General features: G+C 38.1%; 1 protein-coding gene across 14 annotated transcripts in view; it reads right to left on the bottom strand.

Annotated features, from left to right (window-relative positions):
• MARK3 (microtubule affinity regulating kinase 3) overlaps positions 1-19,992 on the bottom strand; it is a 62,706-nt gene that overhangs the window by 26,581 nt on the left and 16,133 nt on the right. For 13 of the 14 annotated variants that reach the window (XM_066321700.1, XM_066321696.1, XM_066321705.1 and 10 more), the window contains 7 exons: positions 16,852-16,905; positions 9,896-9,944; positions 9,117-9,182; positions 6,544-6,614; positions 1,374-1,430; positions 252-488; positions 41-160 (listed from right to left, as the gene is read on the bottom strand). In XM_066321700.1, coding sequence (XP_066177797.1) covers positions 41-160; positions 252-488; positions 1,374-1,430; positions 6,544-6,614; positions 9,117-9,182; positions 9,896-9,944; positions 16,852-16,905 — 654 coding nt within the window. The remainder of the gene's footprint in view (positions 1-40; positions 161-251; positions 489-1,373; positions 1,431-6,543; positions 6,615-9,116; positions 9,183-9,895; positions 9,945-16,851; positions 16,906-19,992) is intronic. The other variant, XM_066321708.1, reaches the window with a different exon arrangement.

A 19,992-nucleotide genomic window follows, 5' to 3' on the forward strand; every position in this document is an offset into this window, starting at 1 on the left:
AATATGCTGAGCTTCTGATGCACCTCATTTGTGCAATTACCTCTAGAGTGCCTCTTTTTGTTGGGTTTAGCACCAGGAAACGTTTGAGGAGGTTTTCACAGTCTGTGGACATGTAGAAAGGAATCCTGTATTTTCCCCTTAGCACTCTTTCTCTAAGTTCCTTCGTAACAGAACAAGAACATACAGTAAGTTGACAGCAAGTCACTTAAAATATTTGATAAACATGGCCAATATAGGCTACAAAAAGGTACCTTTAAGTTCTGTCCATCGAAGGGAAGAGATCCGCTCACGAGAGTATAAAGAATAACACCTAAACTCCAAACATCTACTTCAGGTCCATCATATTTCTTCCCTTGAAAGAGCTCTGGAGCAGCATATGGTGGGCTGCCACAAAAGGTGTCCAGTTTATTTCCAACTGTAAACTCATTGCTAAAACCAAAGTCAGCTATTTTAATGTTCATATCTGCATCTAGCAATAGATTTTCAGCCTGGAAGAGAAAAAATGGTTTGTAAGATGAATAAGATACTTGATTTAGAAGGCCATTGCTTGCTTTTACTCATTCTTAAAAGGCAAGAAGCTGAAATATCTGTTAACATTCCCTTCCTTGCAAGGTCTTTAGGTGTGTTTTAGTCAATCATTAGCATATCCTGTTTTAAAAATCTCTGTACAACAGCTTCAGACTATGGGAGCTGTTTCACTACCTGAAAACTTGTTACCATCTGTTTTTCTCCACAGAAATGTACCTTATATTTTGATCTACTCAGATGAAAATAAGATATAGTCTCACTATCCATACCTGACAGCACTTGGCATTCTTGCAGTAGTTTGGTAATAAACATAACCTTTCAAGTGTTTTCAAGTGTTCTGTTGTTTTTAGTGGTGGTACTGTTTTTTGGTTTTTTTAAGTTACAAAACTATGACAAGTTGAACAAATTATGCAGCAATACTATTAATATACAACATACACAGTTTAAAGAAGAGAGATGCTGTTTCATGCCAAGCTACAAAGAAGCCATACTTCAGTTTTATTATCATTACTGGTAATTAATTCTGTTCAACATCAACTCTTGTCAAATCTCTATCAAACTACCACTTATTAAAAAAAAAAAAAAAAAAAAAAAGATTTCTCAGCTAACACTGACCTGCATCAGATCTTTCAGCAGCCATTAAATGTTTGCATTTAAAAGCCTTATAAATCCTCTTCCTTTTATTTAAAATGGTTCTAAGCTGCAAATATTTCTCAAAACTTGCTATAATGTATATAAATAAATAAATCAGAAAGCTCAGTGCAAACAGTATTTTATAAACACTAAAGGTGGTGCTCACAGGTACAGAAGCTACACATGCACTGCACACACTTTTTCCTACTCACCTTGAGATCTCTATGAACAATATGCTTTTGATGGCAATACTGCACTGCAGATACTATCTGGAAAGAAAACAAGCCAAATTATGTAAGTGACATCTCAAAGAAGCAGGAGCTTTAATCGAAGGTATCAACATTTATTACTTAAGTTGACATAAGTTATCCAGTCAGATCTACATAACCAACTCCTACAGCAACCAGTATATTTGGGAAAAAGCTGCTGAATAACTTCGATGTTATTTGATCTATTTGCTTTCTCCTATACTTGAACGAGGATTTTGTTTTTCCTGTGGGGCTAATTATAGACCAGTAGAAGCAATGACTTTCAGAAAGGTTACTGAAGTATTTCCATTCCAATACTGTATACAGCTATAAAAGCTTTCCTCCTAGACTGAGGTTTTCCAGGCCCTCTCCAAAGGTGATTTTTCATGCCATGCCAGATAGAAACGGGTAAGAAATGGGCTGTGGTTACTTGAGAAACTACTGGGAAACAGCCTGTTTGTCAAAATTTATGCAATGAGAAGCAACTATGCAACTGACAGAGATCTGCTGTCTAAGTGCATATGGTTTAGTGTATTTTGTATACAACAGCAAGCTCAGTGGAAAAACTCTCTTATGTCTCTCAAGTGTAATGGAATAATTTCTTCCATCATAATTTCCAAATATCATAAAGTTTTTCCTGCTTTATACATCAAATATAAGCTATTTACACAGTGCAGTGTTATTGTACATTGTACAAGTACATTGCTTCTTAAGAGTCATAAGCACTGCTGCAGAACTTCACGTGTATGGAAAAGCTGGATAAAGTATTATTCTTATGTGACCACAAATGCAGTCAAATGCATTTTGTTATGCATGCATGGTCAGAATTCAGGCAGATGTTATGACTTCTTAAAAGAAGTGGAACTGCACATAAAAATAGTAACTACATTTAAATATATATATATTCAGTTTTCATTCAAGAGTAAGAAGACTTCCCTGGCAGAAAGATGAGGAAGCATTACTGTTACATGAAAATAACTCATGATCACATCACCACTTTAGTGTAAGGATACTCCTGTACTGGTAAGGAGCAAGGGTTCTCTCCCTCAGCATTAGAGCACATGAAAGGTATTGGTAGGCTCTTGGTAGGTCAAATAACTGATGCACCAGTAAGTTTTGTATTTGAAACTTAAACACCAAAGGGATCTTTGTGTCCTGTAATATTGAATCACTCATATGCAATGGTGGAAACTTGAAGTACTATTTCCATTTCCTACACGTTCTTTCTGGTTTTGCTTTTTCCTTTCTGTACTGTTTCTCTCTTTCAGACTCGTAGTTCAGCTTTTCAGTTACTGAAACTGCCAAAGTGCTCCCATACCACCACTTGTCCCATCCTTTTGGTTTCCCTTCCTTTTCTCTCTGCTACCATTACCTCAGTGCCAGTCACAAGCTCACTCTGCAGGGGCTTTTTCCAATGCTGACAGCATGACAAACACCTCAGGTTTTATTCAGGATTGCAGAGACACAGCACTATTACCACTCACTCCTGAACTGCTTTATTGTGACTGCCTAAGAGCGGAAGGTTGAGTAGATGATCAATCAGTAGTTTCCTTTGGAGATGCTTTTGAACTCCTCTGCATTGCAACAGGATGGCACAGAGACTGCATAAGTGAGTCCAATCCACATGAAGTGAAATAATGCAATGTGTAGGGCATTAATAATTGAAGAACAGCAGTCTTAACTGAATGAAAAATAGCACAAAGCACGACTGCACCAGACTGAAACCCTTGTCTTTCACCTTCCATCACTGTTTTCAATGGCAGCTCCCTCACTTCCTAACCTTCTTGTTTAAGGAATTTTCTGACACTGTGTAGGTAAAGAAAAGAGGGGAAAAAGCATCTGAGCTTTTTGCTAGAAGTAACAATAGGAGCATTGAAAAACTTTTCGAAAGAGTGATTTAAAAAATCTGTATAAATACAGGTTTTGAAGAAGTTCTCTCTAGGCAGAAGAACCATTCTCTGAAAGGATTAAATGACAAAAGGATAAATGACCTCTCAAGGCCCATTCCACACCGCTAAGAGCATTCTGTTGCTTTACTGGAACACACCAATAAGATGTATTTTGTGGATTTCATAATTTTCTAAGATCTGTCCCAACATTTACCAGCATTAAGAATTCTAAACTGCTTCAGCAGGGAAACAGTGAGAAGATTAAAGAAGGCCAGATCTTACTGCTTGCAGAAAAGAGAGGGACTTAATACACACAAATTTAAGCAGACTTGCTGCTCTGCATCAGATTTTTCTGTGGAAAAAGGATGAAACTGAACCAGAACTGCCTGGAAGTCTGTAATGGGGAAGAAGAATAAGGTAACATTAAGAATGCAAAACATTCTCAATTTGAATTTCTCACATATGGCTACACAAAAGGAGTTTGAAACGGAGAACTCTATAGCATGGTTATATTTTTAGATTTTGTACCTTCTCTTTGTTCCTTGTCAAGTGCAACTGGAATAATATGATTACTGTCTTTTACATTCTATTTTCCTGCTAAAAACCTAACATATGTTTAACAAAATGTACTGAAAAACAGTTCCTTTTTATCTTTAACACGCAAAGAAGGAAGAATTACTGAATTCTGCTCTTTGCCTGCTAGAGAGGAAGTGTCTCCTCAGACAAAACACAAGTGTTTGATCCAGAAATCACATCTACTGAAAGAAAAAACATGATCTGAAAACAAGATACAATACAATCTATTGTAAGAACTAATCTCAATCCCATGGCACAACTGTTTCTTCAGTTTAAAAAGAGCCACTGTCTGCTAAAACAGTTAACAAATTTTTTTAAAAAAAGGCGACTTATTATGTCATAAGTCTCTATCTAACAGAGAACAGCTGCACTGTATCAGATAAAGGGTCTGCAGAGTGCATTCTTCCTCCAACAATGACCAAAAGCAATACAAAGCTATTCCAGGACTACAGTAAGGTGAAATGAATAGTTTTATGACCTGTGAACCCAGCAAGATCTAGTTTCCTTGTTTCCTCTGACACCGTCCCTCAGCCTGAGCTTTAGCATCTAATAAAATGCCAAGCTCTGATCAAAGTTACCTGACTTTTATCCATGAATGCTTTTCTCTCTAGCAAAGCCCAACCAGCTTGTGCTACAGTTTCTCTCCTCTGCTTATTTCTAAGGTTCTCTTTTTTACCCACGAACTGAGGTTTTTGAAGTTTTCAAGAACCTCCCTTCTTTGAGATCAAGGTCCTCCAAAAAACTGGTTGAGCTCAGCAGCTAGGAAATCAACTGTTGGAAGAGGACAGAGCACTGTCATGGTGACAGCATTTATTCTACTGAAATATATTTAAAAAACCCCCAACAAACCAACTCAAAAAATCATCAGGGTGAGAGTACATAAAACCAACTCTTGATGGGTCAAATACCCAGCTCAGCAGGTAACTCCCTTTTAAATTCTTTTCCTCCACATTTCTTTCAGAAAATGAAGCTACATATATCCTGTGCTACCCACATTATCCCATAAAATTAAGTACTAAGCATACCTGTAAAACATGTTCTACTTGTTTCTGTAAGTTTTCACTTAAAGGAGAGTAAAATTAGAATTTTAGAAAAAAAATAGGTATTTATTGAAGAAACATGCAATTTTAATGTAATTACTGCAAGATCTTTTCCCACATAGCTACTGATGAAAAAAATTGAGGACTGAGAGCAGAAAGTCTATCAGTAGAAGTTTCCAATATTCCCATCTGAGTGAGAACAGTCAATCCTCTCAAGTTACCCTGAAGCTCTTCAAGTGACATTACAAAGGCAACAGCCAAGGACTTAGAAGAGATGGTTGAAGTGGGAATGATTGTTTCACATCCCACCACTTCTACTCCCAACACAGCACAGAAGCATAAACCAGAAACCTTCCATCACAAAGGAAAGCAACTCTGCCTACTGGAATATGAAAGTGAAGGCAGCAGCCTTAAAAACACATGTAAGACTTTGCTGAAGCATACGGAAAGTTTTCTTTACTGTCAAGCTGTATGACTCCAGCAATTAAAAATGATTACTGAGAAGATAAAGTCTACAGCTGCTTTTGGGTTGTTTTGTTTGTGTGGTGGTTTTGGTGTGGGTTTTTTTTCCCCAAAAGATTAAAAAGGGTAAATACAAGATTTAATAAGATGATAGAAAACAAAGCAAAATCATTAATTTAGTTCCTGGAAGTCTCATATCTTACACCAAATTTCTTTTATGTATGGCTACGCTTAAGAAGTGAAACCATCAGAGCTTCCCCTTCCAACAGGGAAACTGACTGACACATCACTGCCATGATCCAGCAGTTTAAAACCCCTACATACCATTCAAAAATCACTCTTGTCCCAACTCATTATTTTCAAGTGCCATTAAGCTGGGGCATAATTTTGACATTTATTATTTTTCACAACATTACCAAGGCTATCTAAGCGACCGAAGGGAATAGGCATTTACAAATCTCAGCACAAGAACAGAAAACAAGTGTATAAGACTGGTCAGATGTAAAACTCTAGCTGCTATAAGAGCTACAATGTGCTACACTTGGATTTAAATTAGTTATGCAAAAATATCTGGTTATGTTCATATTGCTTTAATGTAGAATGGAAATTCTTTTTGCAGATGAATGAAATTCCAACATTTTGGCAGGGCTAGCTTATTCATCATAAAGAAAGCTAAACTAACAAGTCTAGAAATTACTTTTCTGTGACTTTTTAGAACAACTATTACACAGTATCTTCTCATGTAAGCAGATGAATGTGAATGGATCCCTATTACACCTACCGTCTGCATTTTGAACCTGGCCTGTTTGTAGCCTGTTACATTTGAACAACTTCCAAAACGTTACAGACCTGCTGAGCTAAGGACATATGAAATCAGCCCAGAGGAAATGCATTTTGGAATGGAATACACTTCCAAACCAAGCAGTCTCTGTGTTTTGGCACTCCTGGACATCCTGGCACTCAGCACTAAGGAAACCAGCACCACTGAACAGACTACTGACTCCTACAAAATACTGCTGTGACTTAAGCTTTTTCTTATTCAGAGCTACAAGCCCACAACATGCTGAACACTGCTGTAAGTCAAATGAGAAGGACAGCTGTTTTACTCATTTCAGCATTAAAAACAGGGGTGAGGGGAAAGCTGACATATAGGAATGTTATACATACCTGTCTAAATTTAGCTCTAGCCTCCTTTTCCTTCATTCTTCCATGTGCAACCAGATAGTCAAACACCTCCCCTACAATTCAATAATGAGATACATTAATGCCAATTTCAGAATGTAGAGATTACTCTCCAGCAGCTGCCCACAGCAGCTTCACTGGAATTACTGTACTGTACAAGTTTATGATTACAGGACAGCTCAAGAGAACAAGGCACAACTGCTGTGCAATTTACTACACCATCATCTCTTTTACAAGAAAATAATGAGTGACTGGATATACACAAAGGAAACCATTTCCTTCCAATTACTTAGGATAGAAACTGAGCAGCATATTCCTGTTTTGTAAACAAAGATGACATCTACCCCTTCACAGAGTTTCTCACAAGAGTTTCTTTTGCTTCAGAAAAAAAAAAAAGCTTAATGTATGAGAAAACAGTTGATGATATTTGTAAATGCCATCATATCAACATTAAAATTTTAGTTTGTGCATGCATATTAAATGGCTCTAAACAAAGTCAGAAGCCTTAGCTTTAACCTAGGCTTGGAAGAGGTATCCACAAGGAGGGTCAAAAAACAAGAATGAGCATAGCAGAACACAATGATATAATCCCTTGCAGAAAGATCACACCTGTAAAACTCACTGAACAAGCCCACTGTTGTATGGCTGTGGATGACTAAAGACTACGGAAGATCTCTACTGTGTTTCAGTTTTTCCCCTCTTTAATCAATTTTAGAGCATGTCAATACAGACTACAATGTTTGAGTTGTAGGTGCAGGCCACTGGCCCATGAAATACTGACACATTTGTGAAAGCATGGGAGATTTTCTTCACTAAAAACCAACAGTCAAGTACATAAAAACTACAAACACAGAATAATAACACAGTTCTTAAAAGTCCTCACTAGTATGCAAAAACCATAAAACCTTCAGAAGTGGTTCAAATATTTAAACATTCCCTACCGAGCAAGGAAACATGGTTTTGTAGACAGCCACCTCACAAGGGAAGAGTTGAGTAATATCATATTTATTTTTTAAAAGATGCAACTCCACCAGATTGCAATAAAAAAGGAGTCACACAGCAGGAAAAGCAACAACTGAGCCATCTGAGGCAATGTCAGGATTTTTTATAAAATAGTCTTCCCTCTGCAGTGTATTCCTTAATACTCAACTCAGCTAACTCTCTCAGCTGTACTTGACAGCTGTTTCTTAAAAACCTTGAAGCAGCAAACCTGAACACTTCATAATTCAGGGAAAAATACACCAGGGAAAGAATTATCCCCAATTTATGTGAAGCATTGCAGCTGTAGCAATAATGTCTTTCATCCTGCAGCCAGAGTTCATGTGCATCGTGATGACCTCTACTTTGATAAAGAGAAAATAGGGAAACTGATGCCTACCACTGTGATTACCAGCCATTCCTGTCTTGCAGAGCATGATATATCAAAAGGTACTGCTCTTGGCTTTTTAGACCAGTACAGTACTCACCACTCTCTTATCACCCTAGGAAAGATACTCACTCCTTTAGAGAACCACTGGCCTTTCTACCTCCTAGAAGCCAATCACTAGATGGCAATAAAGACTTCACTTTTAAGTGTAGTACTATCAAACAACACAGAGATGTCTCCCCAAACACCTGTACTAGTCAGTGTTTTAATGGTGAAATACCCACTCTGTTCCTGTTTAAGCAAATCTTGGCTGAGCATTTAGGAAGCTGCTGGAAGAAAACACAAGTGGGCAAAGAATTTTGCTTTTATTTGTAGCAATTGATTAAACTTCATATAACCTAATGTTGGAGTCTGAATTCAATGCTGATTTTCTCCAAAAAAAGTCTATCTCCTTCCTAAACCTAAAGAAAAGTTTCAACTGCTTGAGATTCCCAGATGCTGGTGCTCAAGGGTCACACTGACAAGCTGAGTGATACTAAGTTCTAGCCAGCAAGGAGTAACTTAAGCCTGAATACCTTAATTCTGGCTCTGCTGAAAATATCTGACACTGCACAATGTGCATTTTTCTATCCCCTCTACAATCAGGAAGAGCATGTAAGCTCCTTCTAAAATGGCATAAGGCTAAGCCTAGCAATTCTTGACAGTAGAAGGCCTGTGATTAAGATATGTAAGATGTCATCAACATCTAAAAACAGAAGTTGCAGTGCTCATGCTTTTGAAAGCAACGGTTAAATAGAAACAGAAATGTTTCATCTGAACATAATTTCACCAAATACCTTATACAAAATAGGACACCAGAGGTAGGGAATTGAATACAATAAATTGAGAATATTAATATTTGTTATAGGCAGGAACAATCTGTGGCCAAGAAAAGATTTCCAATTAATTTGAGTTGTGAAAAAAAGCAAATGTTACTAAGTTGTAGTAAATTTAGAAGCTGGTTTTACAAGTTACATTTATTATTTATGTTGACCAAGCAAGACCTAGTGAGTATTAAAGACTTTGCTTAAAATTTTATACTGCCTTGACATAAATATTTGCTGAAAAAGAAATCAAAACTTTCAAGAAAACAAGTGCTTTCTCTCACTTGGCAATTTGCTTACGTATGTCACTGCAGGAAAGAGGTACTTACCCCCACTTGCATATTCCATTATTAAATAGAGAGTTTTTTCAGTTTCAATGACTTCAAATAGCTTCACTAGAAAAGAAAGACATCTAGTCAGCAGTTAACTAGCTGCAGAAATACTATGTTAACCCTCCCCAGAATTCTGTGAGACAAAAATACCCAAACTGTTTGCCTGCCACTTGACAATATCAGACTATTTACTCTAAAGAAGCTTTTTCTGTTGAACATTCCTATGTAGAGAATACTGTAACAAATTTGGTCAAGTCATACAGAACAACATATTCTCAAGAATACTTTTCTTCTGTTACATGGGAACATAATTAAACTAAGCAGGACATGCAGGGATTTGAGCATCAGCAACAGCCACACACATGCACTGAACCGACACGTGCAGTGACAAATCAGTTACCATTCTGCTGACAGTCCCACAGGAGTACCACATCATTTAAATGTGCAAACTTGAAAAAATTCTTGACCACTTCTTGGTTTTGGTGTATATGCTAATTTTTTATGAGCCTGAATTCAGTCAAAAATCAATACTACACTCAAAAAGAGCAAATCTATCAGTTAGCTGTGCAAATAACAGTTCTGTGCAAAGGGACCAAAATGTTTATTTTATTTTTTTTTAAACACAACAGTTCTGAAATAGCATTTATTATTGCTATCTTAGAGTAAAATCACATTCTAGTGCAAAATAACCTTTTCAACTCACACCACAGTAATCTTAACAGTGAAAAAGCTAAAACTTCTCCAGAGACGGAAATTACATGAAAGAAACAAGATACCTATATTTGGATGATTTAAGATCTTCATTATTCTTACTTCTCTAAAGAGCTGAAATAAACATAAGACATGAAAGAAATTAATGAAATCATTAACAACAGCAGAACTCCTTAAAGACTTTGATATACTTTTTTAAACACATAGGGCAAACATTATTAGCATTTCAATGAAATAAGCATGTTCATGATGTTCATGAAATACGCACTTATAGAAGGGAAGAGTTAAATGCCTGCCTGTTAAACAGCCCTCCCAAACAAATCAACCCTCAAAAACCTGAAAACACCCAGGAAGGACTCTGGACAGCTCAGTGAACCTAGCCCTATGGTTTGCAGACTTTTGGGGTCAGAAAATCATTGTGAGCCCATGCAGCTTCCTGCTGACTAGTACATCTCACACATCTTTCACTGCTTTCACAAAATGTACAATTCCAAATTCTTGTGAATCCCCAGCAGAACATCTCTGGAAGACCACTGCAGTATGTTATTGGTATGAACTCAGCATCCTTCAGTACTTTGCTAAAGCTCAGGAATTACTGTGCTACAACAGATCACAGGTGAAAAATCAGCTGTGTTATATTGTGCAAAAATCATGTTATCCAACTACGCCAGCAAGGAGCAAGTTCTAAGGACAGAAGGGAAGACAAGGCCACCCCTGAGTCGTTCCGAAGCATTCCTGCAAGGCGACTTAGGCACAGCAGCATCTAGTCCTGGGTCTGCCAGCACAGCTCCACTGACTCACTTCCAGACACAGCCTCAGGCCTGTCCAGACAGAGCAACACGCTGAATGAACCTGCCAAAATTAACGGGGCAGAACACAAACGGTGTTTTCCTGACCCCATCATGCTGCTTCACTTTATGCAAGCACTGGTGTTAACCTTGACTGACACACAAGGTACAGGAATTTTTTAACTGAAAACTCCCACAAAACTCACAATTTCCCCATATAAAAGCATTCCAACTCTAGCCCACCCCAGCAGGATGGTGGTGAGGGACAACTGCCCATTTCAAGCTGCAGGATGTCATTATATCCCGTCCTAAATCCAGAGATGGCGTACTGATTGTAAGGATATTGTCACATTTCATATCCTGTCTGTCCCTCCCCCACTGCCAATACTTGTGTGAAGAGGGCTTTGCTTGACTGTTTCTGGAGATTTCAGCTTTGCCTGCCACACAGAGCCAACTGCCCTTCTGCAACTGAATGAAAATATGGAGTGACATTTAACAAAGTAGAAATAAAAGTAGTCACGACTGTACAGTTATTAATTATTTTCACCTCTCAAAACTCTTCTGCAAAAGGCTATTGTAAGATACACAAATTCCTAACTGTAGTACAAAAAATGCCACAGTGGTGTTACTGCAATATAAAACATTGCTTTGAACAAAGCTGGCAAATAGCAGATTATTTAAAAGCAGTTCCAAGATAAAATACTAGTACAAAAAACCTGAAGCACAAATACTCCTGCATTTAAAAAAACCAAAGAATTCTCTTTTTATGCACTACACTACACAGCAGTCAAGTGTGTAGCTGTTCTCCCTCTGCAGCTCACCATGCCAGCCCAAGACTATAGAGGGCTATATTCTTCAGTGTCAATTATTTTCTAACAGCATGCTTCAAAAAGTGGGAGTAATCAAGAGGTTTTATTAGAAACCTAACACAAATTTCTACAGGAAACCTAACACAAATTTCTACAGGATCAGTAACCTAAGATCATATTGAATCAGATCATATTGAACTTCATGTAAAAAGACTGAGGCAAAAGAGAAGTCCACAGCTCCAAAGGAATGTAGACATAGGAAAAAAACCCCAAGAGTTTTGTAGATAATTACAGTAAGGAAAAAAAGTGCTGCTGGAAGATTTGGCTCAGGTCAGATTTCAGATAAAATGAAGAAATTTGTCTACACATTTGAAGAATATGTCTACACATATTAGTAACAACTCAAAAACTTGTAGGTGTATTTACTCAATAAAAGCAAAGAAAAGGTTAAACTTTGTAACAAAAAAAAAAGAAAAAGTGAAACATTAGAAAAAACCAGAAAATAACCAAAGAGTTGACAAAACAAAATCCTTATGCCTTTGTGATTTTTAATAAAAGAAATGCAAGGGGCATGTTTTAAATAAATGAATAGGACAAATTCACAATTTGGAAACTGGTTTTTCTAACCATTCTCTGCTTTTTGATATTTCAGAATCATAGAGTTTCTGCAAATGCCAACATCTGGGGAGCAATCCTCACTGCAGTGCCTAGGGGATCTTCCCCCTGCTACAGCCACAGCTGGGATTGGCACATTAGCGGAACGTAGAGAAAAAACAAAGAGTTTTACAAATGCTTTTAATTATCTTGTTATCCAGGTCTGTGCCTGACACTTTGCTACATGACAAGCTGCTTAAATGAAATCACGATTGACTGATCAAGTAAATTATTGGCCATGCAAAACAGTTTCAAAACCTCTGCGTGCACATTTTCTTTTTCCTCTAGAGAGGTGAAATTGCCTTCTTTTCTTTTTTAAACCATGTTATTTCTGGAGCTTTTTCATATGTAATTAGACAGGGTAGACTACATCATCTCTCTCTTGATCATCAGGAATTTAAAAGCAGTTGAATCTATAGCTATTTTTTTCTTGCTTTTCATTCATTTCAGCTAAACTGGCATATAATATATTCTGAATACTCCATTAATACTTTTAATCACAGCTTATATAACTGAAAGCCTCTTATCAGTTTTTACAATTTCAAAGAGAGTTTGCTTAATTCACTCTTAATTGATATCTGGTCTCTTCCACCCCCAATACCCAGTTGAAGACTACTGGGTCAGACTCACCAAAACACTGGTCCACAAAATGACTACTCTGCTTTACTAACCCAAATGAAGGCGTGTCAAAAAGCAACTTCTACAGTATGAGCCATTTGTTCAAGTGGGTGACTAGGAACAAGCTCTTTTAAAAAACAGACTATTTCTGTCTCAGAGGAAATTAAAAATACTTGAGAATAGGATACAACCACCACCAAAGTGTAATTTCAGTTAGATAAATGCACTTCAGACTGTGCACCCTTAGTCAGTTTATCTATGTCTCATTTTGACACAGAAGAGGGTATCTGCAAGTGCCTGACATTGTAATATGTATTATAGTCTATTTCTTATAGAAGAATAAAATGTAAAACATCATACAACTTTCCCAAAGTATGCTGGATGAAGGTTTCAAAGATTTCATTCCTCCAAAATATTACGTGCCTCAGCTTCTAGGAAATGATGTAGTAACTATCATCACACAAAAATATTCATTGCAAAAAACAGCCAGCTATGATAAAACCTCACACCTCTGAGGTTCCCTGCCCACAGGAACGCAGAACAAGGTGTAATATCAGAAAATGTAACATGAAGGTTCTCAGTACAGAAAATTATTTTCTTAGTTTTAGGAACTCACTTGCCATAGTGAAACCATAAAGGCAGACAAACAACTGAAAACAGTTCTCAGCAGTTTAATTTCTAACACTGAGATTAAAAACTACTCCCAGCTTGTTGAACAGCTCATTTTCCGTCAACAGGAGCTCTACAAATGTTTCCAAGCAAAGACAAACATCCTTAATCTGCCAAACAAATGGCTTTCAGCTTTGTTGTGGTCTGGTCCTTTGAGTGCAAGCCATGTCAGATACAGGAAAAGAATGCCATTTAATTAATGCTGTGAGCCAAAAAACTGACTAAAAAACCCCCAATAAACCAGCAACTGAGGCTGGTTCTTTTAGGCTAATTCTCTTTGAACATGGCAAAAGACAGACTAGAAGTGCTCCTGCAGTAGCAATCACAAGACTGTAACAAATTATTTTTAAAAATACTGAAAAAGTTTGCTAAAAAGTGAGTCAGTGCCAGCTGCAAAGCACCAACCTCTCCTGGGCACCTTCTCCCTTAAAGGAGGAAGATTTTCACGGGATGTTGACCCAAGCCAGCTCTAGCCTGACCTGTGTATTAGGCTTCTCCTGGTAACTGCTCACTGAAATATGCCCTACATCTAATAAAGAGCCTCAGGCAAAAAGTGTCTGCACAATACAAGTTTGCCTCAAACCAAGCATAACTTGGAAACAAAAAGGGATACTCACTACAAATAGAAAAGCCTGAGCATTTTTAATTCTCATCCTTTTTTTGCAGTTCTTAAAACACTGATTGACCCACGGTCAGAAAGGACATGAAACATGTTAAAATCGATGTTTAAGAACACTTAAATGCTTGAACAATAAGTATTGCTCAAGTAAGTGGCAAAACATCTGCACATAATGAACAAAAATATTTGGCTGAGGAGCCAAGTTCTAAAACAGGAAAATGAGAAGTGATTTAGCGCTATTACACAGGCTTGCTAAAAAAACCCTTGCATATAATGGCATTGCTAACTCAAAAGAAAAAAAAAACCCAAACAATTTTATTTTTTGTCTAGGAGGAAGTGAACTCCATAGCATCAGCACTTGTTTGCAGTAAGACCAATATGTACACAAGTCCATTTGTGGAGAACAGCGATTATGACTAACACTAGCAGCATGGGAAAAACCTCTAAGAATTCCCTTTTCTTTCAAAGCAGGGAAGTACCAGTTACAGCTTCCTCTTCACTAAGCAAGAGCAGCAGAGCAGTAATTAGGTCCTAAAACAACAGTTCAGCGTGGCTGCATGTGGCTACCACAGAACTTCCTCAGCAGCAGACAAGAAACCCGACCCTTCCGAAGAGCTGCGCTGCGGAGTGTCAGTGTCAGAGCTGTCAGGGCTGCAGCGAGGGCACACCAAGAATTACAGACCCGGAAAGCAAAGCAAGTCCTTAACAAGGTTAACTTCTTCCTGGCAGCTGAAGTATCGATGTAGAAGACGGAACACAAAGAAATCAGAACTGGCAGCTTTTAATCACCATTTGTTTCTTCCCCACCTAAGGATGACTCGGGCATGCAGCTACACCGCAGCTGAGACGCTGTACACCACACCCTCTTCTGGGCACAGCCCTTCCCTCCCCAGCATACCTCAAATATTTTATCTCTCTCTGCAGAAGTGCAAGATCAGAAGCACTTCCATCTTAGCTTCCCCCACATCCACAGGTCGTGTGTGCAGTTGCTCCAAAGGCACTGAGGCTGCGGCACTGCCGGCAGTGCAGGGGGGAAGGAGGAAAAGGCTTGTAAAATAAAAAGCCTTGGTCAGGCAAAGCTGGCAAGCAGTATGTTGTGCATTCACCCTGCTTCCTGGCAAGCAGGCATTTAATTTTAATAAAATTGCTTTCAGTTTTTGAATTGAAAGCTGACACATCTAGCTAAGTTCTTTCTGTGCTTGTATAACAAATGAGCTTAGAGAGGAGAGCACATTAGCGATTTCACTCCACAAATTTGATCTGATATCTACTCTGCTATTTGGTACTATTCTTCCAGACTCCTAGTTAAGAAATCCAGCGGTCCATACTACAAATCACGCTTCATAATCTAATTATATAGATTGTAAATAAAAATGAAATTACAACAGAGATGGAGCCAAGAGCGGACACTGAGCTGGCTCAAACTGAAATCAAAGGTCCATCATGCGCACTTCCAGCTTGTGGCTTTACCAACAGAACACCTGTGTCTTGTAAAAGGTTTGTATTGTACCTTGATACGAGCTCAAACTGGCATTAGAGCCCAATCTCAAGCAATACCATTTGAAGGCTTATGGTTTTACATTTTTAATTGAAAACATGGCCTCTTTACTTCTCTCTGACCATTCTTCCCACGCCCTGATGTTTCCCCTTTTTATCACACAGCTTTTGTTTCACTTTCAAGTGCTTCAAGCATTCAACCATTTTTATTTAGGTATTCGAAGTTGCAATCTGCCACAGAAATCAACTTTATCTAATCCATCATATTATCTAATTTGCACTTCATTTTCACCCTGCTTACCAGAAATCACCAATAACCTCAGGGACTAAACTGAGAAAAATGGAACCAGATTATCTACTTGTACCACATCTACAGAGTCATACAAAGTTGCTATCTGCTCGGATGAAGGAGCCTTTCTTCTACAGGTTATTCTTTGCCTCTTGACAAAACCATAAAATGTAAGAACTTGTATGTTTTTCCAATTTACTTTTGCACCATTAATCTTGATAAAAAATCTAGTCATATGATCTTTTTAGTATTTGCCTAAAATACAAAGGTATATATTCTCCAGTTTACTCTCGTTACTCTCTTTCATTTTGTTTGCAGGTAAATTCTGCATATTCTCTTGTTCAAACACAAGTCTTTCAAGGAGGTTTTTATCAAAGTACTCAAAAGTAAACAAAAATCCTTTGACTGCAGCACTTAAAAGGACAGAGTTAGAGAAGTCCCAAGTAAAAGAAACAATTAAATATATTTCCTGCATGGACTCCCAAACAGACTAGGCTGCTTAATGAAAGAGCAGGGTTTATCACGCTGTACTAAAAAGATAAGGCGATACAACTGTAACAGCACATTAAACATTGAGAGCTAGAGGGAAGAAACCAGAATAGCCATGGCCCAGTTTGTTTCATACAACTGCATCAACTTCTCCTGCTGCAAACTGCATGAAAGGCACAGATCCCGCCTGGCCTTCAGTCCACAGGCAGTATTTTCAAGGCCAGTTTAAGAGGACAGAACGTAAATTTTGCATTTCTAAGTTTAACAAAGCGACTGGCACAAAGGAGACATGGGGGCATGACACCAAACCACAGACGTCCTCTCTACAGAGTCTGCTCTGCTTGGGAGACAAAGGATGTGGCAAATACCACCGTTTTCTCAGTTTACAGCTCCATACGAGTACAGCTTGAACAACTGCAGGGCTGTCAAAAATATCTGTTACAAAACCAGTTATTAAATACAGTAGTCAGACGTGTGCTAAGGTATGCAATGCTTCAGATTCTCCAGCACAGGCACTCAGGGTTAATGGAAGGAGGTGGGGAAGTGAACAAGTTTTAATACAGTTGAAAGATTAAATGTAAAAACATACCTTTTGTAGACTAGTTGGGTTCAGCTGTGTTTTGTCAATTATTTTTATGGCAACCTAAAGGAAGAGTTGATGATCAGTATTTTCCATAGGAACAACACCACATTATTACAACATGCTCAAATCCAGTTACAGAAATGGAAAACATGTAAACTACACAAAAAAATGCTTAAGTTCCTTCTGCAAATTATGTACTTGTATTTAAACTAGAAGCAGGAGTGGAAAAACCCTGATATATTTTAAGGATGAGAAGCTTTATTAAGATGAGAAGCTTGCTGAGTCTTTGACTTGACATTAAGACCATCACAGTCATGACAGTGGAAGCTCCAACAGTGCCCCGATAGAGAGCAGTGTGCCTACAGATAATATTTACACAGTATAATTACACAACAGATTACACAGTAGTGACTGGGCATTGGCAGTTTCTAAAAGCAGAGATTTCAGAGCATATTGAAAGCATTTCCACACAAATTTGGCAAGAAGTAAGTTCATCTTTGCAAATTCACTAAATATTTGTGTCAATTTGCTCCCTGATGGGTATTAAAAAAAGTATTACTTGGGAATCAACAAAAGCAAGCTGGCCGTAGTACAACACTTTGGGTAAGTATATTCCTCTAGTTATTCTCCTCTTTTCAGTAAATGCTGCACAGAATTATTAAAGAAAAAAAAAATCACGTAATAGGCAACAGAGAAATTCCATACCATGCTAACTAGTCAGAACCTGAAGATTTGAAGCAATGAATAGGCAACAGAAATTTCAGCACAATGCAATTTGGATACTGGATGAGGTAGAACAAGAAATGAGAATCGTTCTAGAATTACATGCCAATTGGTATTTTTCCTTTCTAAATTAGAGACTAAACATACCAGAAGTAGCTCTGTAGAAGGAGATGGCGCCTCTCAAAGAGGCAAGATCCTGAAACTCAGCTGATTATAATACCTCACTGGTGCAAAGCAAAGGCTTTCAACTCCACTTCAGTTTTTGGCTCAAACAGTAGATGCTGCTGCTTCCCATGCCACAGCTCCCATTTCCCTGCTTCGCTTTGTGCTATCTTTGTCACCTCATTAACTTGGGGTTGTCAACATATGGAATAAAGAATATCTTACATCAAAGCAAATTTATATCCCTACATTCAAGTGCAAAAACACAGGGACGGATTGTCACAATGGAGAGGGTGAGAGGGGAACAGTGTTCAACGCTTGGGTGCATCACGAAATTATATAATGGATATGGTGTTTTCTGAAACTGATATTCGAGATTTATTTTGAGCTCTTCTAGATGCAAGATACGATGAGACATGACTGAGAAGCCACCTAAGAATGCTTTTACTTTGGGGACTGTTTTCTTCTCAGGCAAGCTACTGAAATTAAGGCTCACTATCTCCTGAGGCAAAATTCCATTGCAAAACCTTGAGAAATCACTTCAAAAATATAAACAAGAGAGAAAAAACATTAAGCAAAAGGTATTTTTATATTAGCAGCTGTGTACGAAACCAAGAAAGATTTTTATCTCTACCTTTATGCCTGTTGTTAACTTCATTACAATAGTTCAAAGTTATTAACTTCCTGCAATCTCTTATAATCCCATGCTGGATGTAGTGACCACTGCCTTTGTCAACAGCAGATAATGTTATTTGAAAGCAACCTGGTGCCCCAAGACAACTCCTAGCTGTTCACTCGGTATGCACATTCCACCAGAAAAGGTTGCATTTGTGTTCTGGGCTGTACCATTCTGGTCAATCTTTAAAAGATGTAAACTTTTTTGAACCCACCAAGTCCTAAGGTATCATGTTACTGCAAAACCAGCTCACCTCAGCGTGCACTTGGTGCCAGATGACCAGAAAGGTCTCTGACACTGTCAAACAAATAAATTCAGACCTGGAGATACAGGGAAGGTACAGACCTCAGTTTTCCAAAAGACAGACTCTCAGGCCTGTTCAGTGCACTAATTATAGCCTTAAAGGCAGGATGAATTAGAGAATTCTTATCCACATGAACACTGAGAGTACAATGTGTAAACACAGACTGTGAGAGCTTGAACCCATCATCAGAACAGGGAACAACTTCAGGCGCCTTGATAAAGTCTCCAAATCACAGGCAAAGGCAGCCTGCCCCAGAGAACAGTTCTGACAAGCCTGGAAAGTTAAATGGAGAATTTTCTAAGTAAGGTTAATAATACATCAAATTGCCTTTCAAAGCAGAAACTTTGCTCTCTTTACATAAAGTGCACTTGGAATGGTTTCATGTACTGTGAGCTAGGGCCAGTGCTGGAAAAATTCAAGTCCAACCCACACTATTACACCACTGCCATGATATTCTGTGTGAAATCATTAATAGAATTAAAGCTGAGTTGGCTTTCACCATTCACAATAATGCCACTTAAAACATTCCTCCTACGTGATTTGAATAAAGAGAGTTAAAGAAATCAGATGTTGGGGAACTGAGCAAATTGGCCAAACTGCTACTATTCAGAATGTTTTCTCCCTCTTAAATTTCACTTTTTTAAAGAGAAGGACAGAAAGAAGATGACAATAGATTCCTTGGAGTCAGACTTAGATTCTGAAAGAATTCAGCCTCACTGGGAAACTTCAGCTCCCTGGCTATTAACTGAACACATCTTTAATGAACAGAAGGGTCCATAATAATTTTGGCCACCTCAGTAACAGCAGAAGGTAGTTTTATCTTTCAGATGCATTTTGGCAAGTATGGAAAACTTGTCAGAGGAAACACCCTTTGATAAAACTACAACAGAAAGTACATGGATTGCATAGAATTAGGAAAAGCAGATTGACAATGAAGACTTGTGGTTTCAAAAGGGCAGACAGTCCACAAATAACACTCTCCTAGGCAGAGGTTCAAGAAGGATGGTGTGTCCAAGCACCAGCTCTAATGCAGTGAAGCTAACCTCTGGCCATACACTCCTTGCAAGACAATTCAAGGCCCCCAAGTTAGGCTGATGTTCTGATAATCACCTGAAAGGCTAAACATTTCTTCCTTTCTGGAATTTGAAGATGGGCTCTCACGATGCATCCTGCAGACACACTAAAGATGAGAATGAAAAAGAGTCCTAGAACTTACTCCAGTTGGAAACATGAAATCTTCATCTCAAGCAATAGGAAAATTCCCAGGGAAGGACTCCAGATG

Source organism: Sylvia atricapilla, chromosome 6 (assembly GCF_009819655.1).
Source record: "Sylvia atricapilla isolate bSylAtr1 chromosome 6, bSylAtr1.pri, whole genome shotgun sequence".
Lineage (NCBI taxonomy): Eukaryota > Metazoa > Chordata > Aves > Passeriformes > Sylviidae > Sylvia > Sylvia atricapilla.